The sequence below is a fragment of the Squalius cephalus genome (genome assembly GCF_949319135.1).
Source record: "Squalius cephalus genome assembly, chromosome: 2".
Taxonomy (NCBI): domain Eukaryota; kingdom Metazoa; phylum Chordata; class Actinopteri; order Cypriniformes; family Leuciscidae; genus Squalius; species Squalius cephalus.
In genome coordinates, this window is record NC_137123.1 from 57,627,724 (window position 1) to 57,638,346 (window position 10,623).

The window sequence follows — 10,623 nt, forward strand, 5'->3', positions numbered from 1 at the left end:
TTTTCTTTGTGAATGAATAATGTAAATGTTCTTCCTTAAAATACAGGTTGCAATAGTCAGGACACCTCCATGTTAAATTCCCATAGAGGCAGGCAGATTTTTATTTTTAAAGGCCAGTTATTTCATGGATCCAGTATACTATGCATCCTGATAAAGTTCCCTTGGCCTTTGGAATTAAAAATATCCCCACATCATCACATACCCTTCACTATACCTAGAGATTAGCATGGGGTACTGTCCATAAGATCATCTCTCAATGCAAATCAAACCAGCAATTGGGCTAACTGAAATAAAACCATGACAGTATGCTGTACATGTACAATGTACTTGGTGGGTAATCCCTTCACAGACTCAGCAGTTTCAAATGTATGCTTTCTTATAAGCATCCCTTTTAACAATGTAATAGTTATACTTATTTGTAATTAGAAATATATATTAGAAAGTAATCAAAAAGGCAATAAGGTTGTCAAGCTTGAACAAATATTTAAACACCAATCCACACACACTACCATAATTGTCTGGTCAGCTCAAGACAAAATAACTTTGTTCATAAAATATTTTTTTCAAACTTTTCAACGATCATTTACATCATAACAATCAAGCCAAATTGTTCAGGAAATCAGAAATAAATAGTTTCATTTTACAGACATAATATGTGTGAGGGAGAGAGAGCAAGACAGCGTCTAGTTTGGAGACGGTGTCTTGTTTACACTTTCGTATGAGGCGCCACGTAGGATTTAAATCAAACTTCCTTATCAATACATACATAACACACGTGCATATACACCTATAAATTACTCGCATATACATGTATACTATTGGATGTTCAAAATACATATATGAAATACACGTGCACACTAATATGAAATCCATACCAATACATATTATGTTAGTCATGAATGCATATACACTTGTGAATAACTTGCATATACATATAAACTTGACGCACGCATACACCTATAAACACTCGCATATACATATAAACTTCCATGCATATAAACCTAAACACTCGCATATACATATAAACTTCCATGCATATACACCTATAAACACTCGCACATGTAAACTTCCATGCATATACACCTATAAACACTCGCACATACATATAAACTTCCATGCATATACACCTATAAACACTCGCACATACATATACACTCGCTGCACGCAGACACACCTATAAACACTCGCACATATATAAACTTCCATGCATATACACCTATAAACACTCACACATACATATAAACTCGATGCGCGCATACACATCCATAAAACACTCGCGCATACATAAGGTGGATGTGTGCTTTGTGTATATATGTATATGTGAGTGATTTCATATGTGTATGTGCGTGAACTTTTCAGTGCAAACGGAAGGCATTTCAGTGTAACCGGAAGGCATTTCAGTGTAAAAGGAAGGCATTTCAGTGTAACCGGAAGGCATTTCAGTGTAAAAGTCATTTGTGTCATTTTGATAGTTTGTTTTCCAATTTGAAATGAAATAAGCAATAAAATAAGCATTTTTCGTTAAAAAAAAAAAAAAAAAACCCCGAAAAAGTTCACAGGCAAAAAACGAATAAATTACTTCAAAATTCGTTTTACACATGTGGGCGGCCTGACACGCCTTGGTTCATACCCCTTCCGCCGATTGGTCAAGCAAGTCTGAGCATGTGACGTCATCAGTTGTCGCTCGGGTCTGTTCTACAAAATAATAGTCCTCTACTATGGCTACAGATTCTTAAACTGTACAGGGCAGGTCCTATTGGGCTTTCTTCTGTGCAACTTTACGCGTTTCACAGAAATCTTTACATCAGAGATATTAATTATTAGTATGCCACCAGCCTGTTTTATTTAGCTGTGCAGAGTTAAATCTGTGTGGTGAAGCTGCGCTTGACAGCGCCGAGCGGGAGAGGCTCACTGACCAACAGTCAGCAGTCAGAACTTTTCTTTTAGACGCTCCGTTTTGCCACGGGATGGTGATTGCAAATACTGTAATGCCAATCGGCTGAGGGTGGTATACCGATGATGGTGAAATACAGTTTTACTGAAACTGTAATCATATCCGCGACCCGCGAGAATGAGACAGATGATTGACAGGACGATAGCGAAGGCATTTAAAGGTGCAAGATAACTTCTGTTAACAAAAACATAAATAAAAAAGTGTTTAATATAAGTGACTTTGTCTTTGTTTTATTGTTTTTGTTGTTTTTAATCAAATAATTGTGAACCACAAACTGAGCCTTCGTTTTAAAGGGCAATTTCCAAATATATTTATTTGTTATAATATGGGTATTTTATAATACTGCATAAATAAAAACAAACACACGTAATATGTATGCCTATAGGCTAAACACCACAGTTTTTTGGTTTTGTTTGTGTGAACTTTTATCCCCAACCATATTTCTTCATGGGCTCCACTCCAGGGGTCACATCAGCACCCCTACTTCCCATGGTACTAACTGTAATTAACAGTATGCTGACCCAGTTTATATGTAAAATCTTTGGTATATGTAATATATATGTAGGCTAATATCTAAAAACACTTTACAGTGTGATGGAATAAACTTTTCTTAAAGCGTGTTGTAGCCTATATCACCACAGATTTATTGGCACCAGGGGCGATTCTAGGATTTTCATTTTAGGGGGGCTCAGCCCCCAATGAGGGTATGATGTAAAAAAAAAAAAAAAAAAAAAAAAAAAAGTTTATGGTCTAATGCTCATTATTAACTAGTTTCATTCATTCATCCAGTAACATGCATATGGAAGGGTTTTATAATCACCGAGGTCCCGAATGTGAGGTATTTAGGGGGGTTCAGGGGCTCCCCCGAGAAAATTTTGATTTCTCTGATCTACATATGTGCATTTTAAGATGTTTTGAAGGCCAAAAAAATTGGATAACAATAGCTTTAAAACCATGTGCGGGCAGCTGTTTATTTTTCTCACCTCATCAGCATCACACTCTTTTTATCTTTGTTTTTCTCTTGCTCTGTCTTTTCCCCTCCTAAAGCTGAGCTTTGACTGATATAGGCTTTTTAGTTTTGTCTGTCAGTGAAGAAAGTAAACATAGGGTCAACTGATAGGTTGATTCATGAATCATTTTCTCAGACAAAGCTACCAGGAAAGCTAGGTAACTAAGTCCATCTACAATGAAATATAAATTATTTTCTTTTTTAAGCTTTTTAGCCTTTATAATCAACAATACGGTTGGTTATTCATCAAGTTACCCCGTGAAAATCTATTTAATTTCAAATCATTTAACTAACCAGCTAAACGTGTATTAATGTAATTGTCTATTGGCAATATGATTAATCTGTTCTATATTTATTTCTATTTATTAAAAATGACAACATGAATTATCAATTTGCCACTTCTATAAATCAAGTACTTAAAAGAAAATCACAAATCCCTTTACTCTACTCTTACTCTAATATATGTATCACGTTACACTCCTCCTGATTCATTATTACTTAATACAAAACTATATTTATTAATACAAAACAAAATAACTCCACATGATGTTTCTCTCTCTGGGCCATCTGCTTTCAGACAATCATGTGTGTCTTTAATCAGTTCTGTGCATGGCTGCATAATGTAATGCCGAAATACAAAATAATATGTTTTAAAGTTTAAAAAGTAAATTTAAATAAATCATGATCGTTTTCTAAAGTATGTTTTCATGGGTGTTAATCGCTTCATTTTTGTAGGAATAAAAAACAACTATCACACTGATAAGGGCTGAAGGTGAACGCAGCGAAACGTATTGGTATTGGGTGAGAAAGCCTGACGCCCCTGATTGGCACCCTTCTATCTGTGTTGTATACTGTAATAGACAATTGTCCAGCAAAATGATGAGGTTTTTTGTAAGAAAAACATTGCGAGCAAATGTCGAATTCTTGTTTGAAATATAAATCAACAACGTAAGAGGCTTTAGGCTTTTTTTTTTTTTTTTTTTACGAAAAAAACGAATAAAGGGGCCGTTTTCTCGTTTATGCTTATTTCATTTCAAATTGGAAAACAAACTATCAAAAAGGCAGGTTAATTCCGTGTACGCACAAATGCCTTCCTTTTACACTGAAAAGTTCACACACATCCACATATGAAATCACTCGCATATACATATACACAAAGCATGCATCCACGTTTTATTTTATATGTATGCGCGAGTGTTTTATGGATGTATGTGTCATAACATGATGAGGAAGCATGCCGAGTTTCATGCAGATCGGACCCTAGGTGACGCTATAAATGGCAAAAAGCTTCCATTCTTATTAGGGGTTCAAGCATGAAATGCTGAAACCCTATTGTAATTGTAAGGATTCGTAAAACGCATCGTGAAGGCCAAACCGTAAGGCCTAGAGTCTTGAAACCTGGCCAGATGGTAGGCCTCAATTTGGGGACAACCTATCAGAGTATGACCCCGATTGGCCCATAGGTGGCGCTACAGCAACCAAAAGTTCAAAATTGCTCATAACTCTTAGACCCTTTGTCCCAGGCTCAAGTGTCTTACATCGTTGGAATCCTTGGCTCAAGGCGGACAAAATGGCTATCTCCGATTTGGATGTAGGCAGGGGAAATTTTCTGCTATGTCGAATTTTGTCCAAAACCTACTTTTGCGAACTAGTCCCTGGTTTTTCGCCCGATCGGAACCAAACCAGTCTAGGACAATTCTCTGGACTCTCTAGATCAATAATTATCGAAAAAAAGTTGAACTTTGGCATTTGGGTGGCTGTAACAGGGTCATTTAGAAAAGGGGCGGGGCAAAATACACTAAAAAGCCTATAAATCCCAAATGAAAACTCAGAACTTCACAAAAATTGATGAGCATATATGCGCGCATCGAGTTTATATGTATATGCGAGTGTTTATAGGTGTATATGCATGGAAGTTTATATGTATGTGCGAGTGTTTATACTGTAGGTGTATATGCATGGAAGTATATATGTATGTGCGAGTGTTTATAGGTGTATATGCATGGAAGTTTATGTAGGCTATGTGCGAGTGTTTATATGTGTATATGCATGTAAGTTTATATGTATATGCGAGTGTTTATAGGTGTATATGCATGGAAGTTTATATGTATGTGCGAGTGTTTATAGGTGTATATGCATGGAAGTTTATATGTATATGCGAGTGTTTATAGGTTTATATGCATGGAAGTTTATATGTATATGCGAGTGTTTATAGGTGTATGCGTGCGTCAAGTTTATATGTATATGCAAGTTATTCACAAGTGTATATGCATTCATGACTAACATAATATGTATTGGTATGGATTTCATATTAGTGTGCACGTGTATTTCATATATGTATTTTGAACATCCAATAGTATACATGTATATGCGAGTAATTTATAGGTGTATATGCACGTGTGTTATGTATGTATTGATAAGCGAAGTTTGATTTAAATCCTACGTGGCGCCTCATACTTTCGCCTGGCTCCGAAGAGAGAGAGAGTGCGTGCGCGCGACCGGGTCTCTCTCTCTGCTCGTTCTTTCAGTTAAACATGCGCGGCAGTTCATCTACATTAGACGGTGTAATGAAGCGTGTGGGTTACTACATCCAACAACCGAACATTTTAACTTACCCTCTCGTAACTTCTGCATCTTTTAGCTTGGACTACAAAATTGCAGCGAGAAATAAAAATGGCGGATTGCTCGAAGTGTTGGGCTGGAAGTCAATGTCTTTATTTGGCAGTTCCGCTGCAAATACTGTGTAGTTTTACAAATACTATTACAAATACGTAATAGTTCACAAAACGTCATAGATAACAGAAAAATCGGAACAGGTTGAAAAATAAGGCCAAAACAGAATATAAAGATATCAACGAAGCACCTGAAGAGAATAATTTCAACTTTTCTGTACTTCTAAACACTCTAAATATACAACAAAATGCATTTAAGGGCTAAAAAAGTGGATTTAGCATGATATGTCCCCTTTAAATAGAAATATTAACACAAAATATTAAAATGATAAATACATAAATATTTAAAATAAATTGCAGTAGGCCTAAGTGTTTATATATATATATTTTAAACACTCTAAAAAGCTAATCATTTTGCTATGTTCCTACACAAAGTACTCATAAAATGTACTTTAAGTAAGAGCAACATAAGTATGTTTTCTTTAAATACACCTAAAACTTCACTAAAAAATATGCTTGTGGTAATATTTCTTAAAAATGTAACTAAGCATGTATTTATTACCAAAGTACTTATAATGCACTTTCTAGAAATATGTTAAACGTATGCTTGTTTTATTTCTTAAAAGTATAATTAAGCATATATTTATTACCAATGTACTTCTAGTGCGCTTCAAATAAGCATGTTGGGAATAAAAATGTATTATAAACATACTACTTGAATTTCAAGTATGTTTTTAATACATTTAATACCACGTATTTTTGGGCATGCTTGATTAGTGATATTAAAGTGTACTTTATTTGTGTTACAAGTACATTGCAAATTCATTATGAGTGTCTTCGAAACAAAAGCAATATACCATCGTCCCCTTGGAATTATAAAGTTCTATCTGCGTTCTGAGCAGTTTTGGGATATTGAGCTTTAAAGTTTTTGCATTCCATTCGACTGTGTAGAAAGAACCTTTTTATTTTCTGAATAAAAAGTTCCAAAATGTACTCAACTTAAAAACAACATATAATGTAAAGAAGTGGTCACAGAATAAGAATATGTGAATAACTAAATTTTGACAAAAATGTCAGATAGAACCTTATAATTCCAAGGGGACGCCATAAGTGTATTTATATATTTTTATTTTTATTTAAAAAAAAATTTTTTTTTGCCGTTTTGCCTTTTATTAGGATATAGTAGCTAGACAGGAAGTGAGGTGGGAGAGAGATAGGGGAGGAAGGGATCGGGAAAGGACCAAGTATATTATTATTGAGTAAAAATATGTTCAGTAATACCTTTGGTTTATTCCAAATACTACAAATTGCACACTTTTTCTTCAATAACAAATGCACATTAATAAACAAATAATACTTAGCTATAGTTTGTACGAAACACTATTGTATACTATAGCCTATTTTGAAAGTATACTTTCAACGCAATGTTACAATGATCATTTCCAGCACACAGTTAAAATATACCCAAAATATATTTTTAATTAAGTGCAAATAAATAAACTTTTAAAAAATAAACGGAATTTTTACTTCAAGTATTTTTTTCTAAAATATATTTTTAGAAAATATACTAAAGTACAATTATTATAAAGTGCGTTAAAAGTTGTATTGTGAAAATAGGTAAAAGTATGATGCTAACTTTTAATATATTTAAAGATAGATATATTTTCAATGAACACAATAACGTACACTTCTTTTTTTTTTTTTTTTTTTTTTTACTAAGGAAGACTAAACTGAGTTATTTAGAACTGCAATAGCTCCACTGGGAATGGCGTCCATAACTATGGCAAAATCACGTGGGGTGACAGAAGCTTTATGTGAAGTTCTGTACATTTTTTGTTTTGATTTGACAGACAAAATGAAGCCCTAAAAAAAAAGCTGAACAACTTCTCTCTGAGTTCTCCAGATGTAAAGGACATCAAGATTCTGGTAGCTGGACAAGTTGGAGCAGGAAAGTCCAGCTTTATTAACTCCGTCGATAGTGTCTTTCAAGGACGGATCTCCTCTAGAGCGCTTGCTGGTTCAGCTGCTGGTGGCAGTCACAGTTTCACAAGAAACGTAGGTATTTGTCACCTATACCGTTTTCTAAAAGATCTAGAAATGTCATTTGACCTACTCTTGAGCATTGAACATTTTAGTTAATCAAATGAGGATTTCTTGGAAATTGTTTACAAATGTTTATGCCTCTATATTTTTGGTCTTCTCTAGCTCAAAGGATTCACCATAAGAAGTGGGAGAAAATCTTTGCCCTTAGTCTTCAAGGACATAATGGGCTTAGAAGCTGAAAAAATGGCTGGGTCACAAATAGATGACATCATCAATGCTGTATTTGGCCACGTGAAGGATGGCTATAAAGTAATAAACCACTAAAATGAACATTTTAACAAAGTTTGTGTGTGTGCAATAGGTTTGACGTTGAACATGGAACTTGGCCAGCAGCCATATCACCCTGTAGCCCAAGACTGGTTGCTCACTGAAGCTAGGCAGGGTTGAGCCTGGTTAGTACCTGGATGGGAGACCTCCTGAGAAAACCAGGTTGCTGCTGGAAGAGGTGTTAGTGAGGCCAGCAGGGGTTGCTCTCCCTGTGGTCTGTGTGGGTCCTAACACCCCAGTGTATGGGGACACTATACTGTCAAAGAGCACCGTCCTTCGGATGAGACGTTAAACCGAGGTCCTGACTCTCTGTGGTCATTAAAAATCCCAGGATGTCCTTCGAAAAAGAGTAGGGGTGTAACCCCGGCATCCTGGCCAAATTTGCCCCTTGGCCTCTGTCCATCATGGCCTCCTAATCATCCCCATATACTGATTGGCTTCATCACTGTCTCCTCTCCACCAGTAAGCTGGTGTGTGGTGGGTGTTCTGGCACAATATGGCTGCCATCACATCATCCAGGTGGATGCTGCACATTGGTGGTGGTTGAGGAGATTCCCCCTTCTATGTAAAGCGCTTTGAGTACCTAGAAAAGCACTATATAAATGTAACAAATTATTATTATTATTTTATTATTAACATATTTTGCTGAATTTCCAATCTTAGTTCAGTGAGGAGGAGGCACTCACTTATAAGGATCGACATTACATCAGTGACCCTACCCTCTCTGATAAGGCTTTCTGCCTGGTGTACGTCGTAGCTGCAGATACAGTCCAATTCACAGATGATAAACTTATTAACAAGCTGAAGATCATCCGCCAGAGAATCAGTGATGAGGGTAAATCTGACTGAGTTCACATACATTATATTACAAGAGAGAGAAGCGGGCATAAAGTGGGTTGGGTTTGTGTGAGTTTTTTTCAATGCGTAGATAGACAAAATCCAGACACAAGCTGCATTTTAATGCCAAGACCAAACAGGGCATGTTACAAGACTAAAATTTGCTACTTAATTATTGATATGACCCAGACAATGTATGTGGGTCAGTTATGTATGTACAACAAACTGCCACATTGTGCTCAATTTTTTGAGGAAAAAACTTTTTTAGAACCTTTACATTGCCTCTGCATTTGCTGTAGGGATTCCTCAAGTGATTGTCATGACCAAAGTGGATGAAGCATGTCCGCTGGTCAACAAGGATCTAAGGAAGATCTACACTAGCAAGAAGATCAAAGAGAAGGTATGTGATATCATCCAAAGACAAACACATTTCAATTTTACATATTGCAACTATATTTTGCCCATGTTGATCTGATTCTGTCTAATAGCCACATCTAATTTTCTGACCTAACGTTGTGTTCCTATCCAGATTCAGATGTGCAGTGCCAAAATTGGTGTGCCAATGTCAAACATCTTCCCAGTGAAGAACTACCATGATGAGATTGACACAGAGGATGACATTGATGCTCTAATACTAAAGGCACTTGAACAGATTGTTCAGATTGCTGATGATAGATTGATGGATATTCAAGGCTGATAAATCTCACATATATTGCATTTGAAATGTGGGTCATTCTTTGATCGTGATACATTTTATAATCAGAGGAACATAATTTTGTGGATTCAAATTAATATTGAGAGGATTATGTTTTGTGTTTAGTTTTACAAATATAAGTACAATCTGACTCCAAATCTAATGCAAACCTGAAAATGAATAGAACTATTCAGAAATTGATTTTTTTTTAAGAAAAGAAAAGTTATGATATAAAATCTTTCTACGTTTAACAGCATTAAATAAGTAATGTGGGAATAATGCTGTGACACACTTGTATTTTAGATTCTTCAAAACATTTATGAACAAAATAACTTTTGCCTATTGAGATCTGTTAAATAAATCATTTTAATCTTGAATTGTTCATTTTTATGGTGGCCAAGAGAGCTCAACCCGCAGCAACTGAAGAAAACACATGCAAATAGAAAAAACACCTGCAAATTTAGAAAACATCTTCATCAGTTTTACAGCACATATGCACTCCTAATACTCACAACACAGCCAAATACAGAAACGCGCTGCAAATAGCACAGACCACAACGGAAATGTTTCCAGGGGAACCCCATTAAGTGACAAAACTGGCTGGGACATGCTTATAGCTCGTGAGCATACCTATGCCTTACTCCCTTCGAAGGGCAGAGCCCTTGAAGTGGACACTTTGGAGTGAGCAGGGCTCTCTGCATGAAATCACACTGAGCCCCCGCAATTCAACACCGAAAACGTACGATTTGCATTTTATTATAAATTTGTTTGCGTTATTTGTTGTAATTGGAGACGATCCGAGATTGATGGTACATCACAATTATTATTTTTATTATTTTTTACACATTTTAGCTATTTTAAGTTTTTACACAGCACCCCGGTTGGGAAACGCTGCCCAACAGATAAAATGAAAGGGGGTAGATGACCCAAAAAGTAAATGTGGGTGAGGAAGAGTAAATTTTAATTTCTGTGTGAACTATTCCTTTAAGCTAGCCATTCCCGCATAACTTTAAATAAATACCCATTTGATAACTAATTTTAATGTATTATTCTTTGGTATTTTGAGAGCTAATCTCATGAACTGCAG

General features: G+C 35.7%; 1 protein-coding gene across 1 annotated transcript in view; it reads left to right on the forward strand.

Annotated features, from left to right (window-relative positions):
* LOC307149801 (interferon-induced protein 44-like) overlaps window positions 1-9,911 on the forward strand; it is a 33,308-nt gene extending 23,397 nt beyond the window's left edge. Inside the window, exons 4-8 of the mRNA XM_079856368.1 lie at window positions 7,486-7,690; window positions 7,841-7,987; window positions 8,669-8,840; window positions 9,142-9,242; window positions 9,372-9,911. Of these exons, the coding sequence (XP_079712494.1) occupies window positions 7,486-7,690; window positions 7,841-7,987; window positions 8,669-8,840; window positions 9,142-9,242; window positions 9,372-9,539 (793 nt within the window). The 3' untranslated portion in view covers window positions 9,540-9,911. The remainder of the gene's footprint in view (window positions 1-7,485; window positions 7,691-7,840; window positions 7,988-8,668; window positions 8,841-9,141; window positions 9,243-9,371) is intronic.
* Window positions 9,912-10,623: the final 712 nt, after the last annotated feature.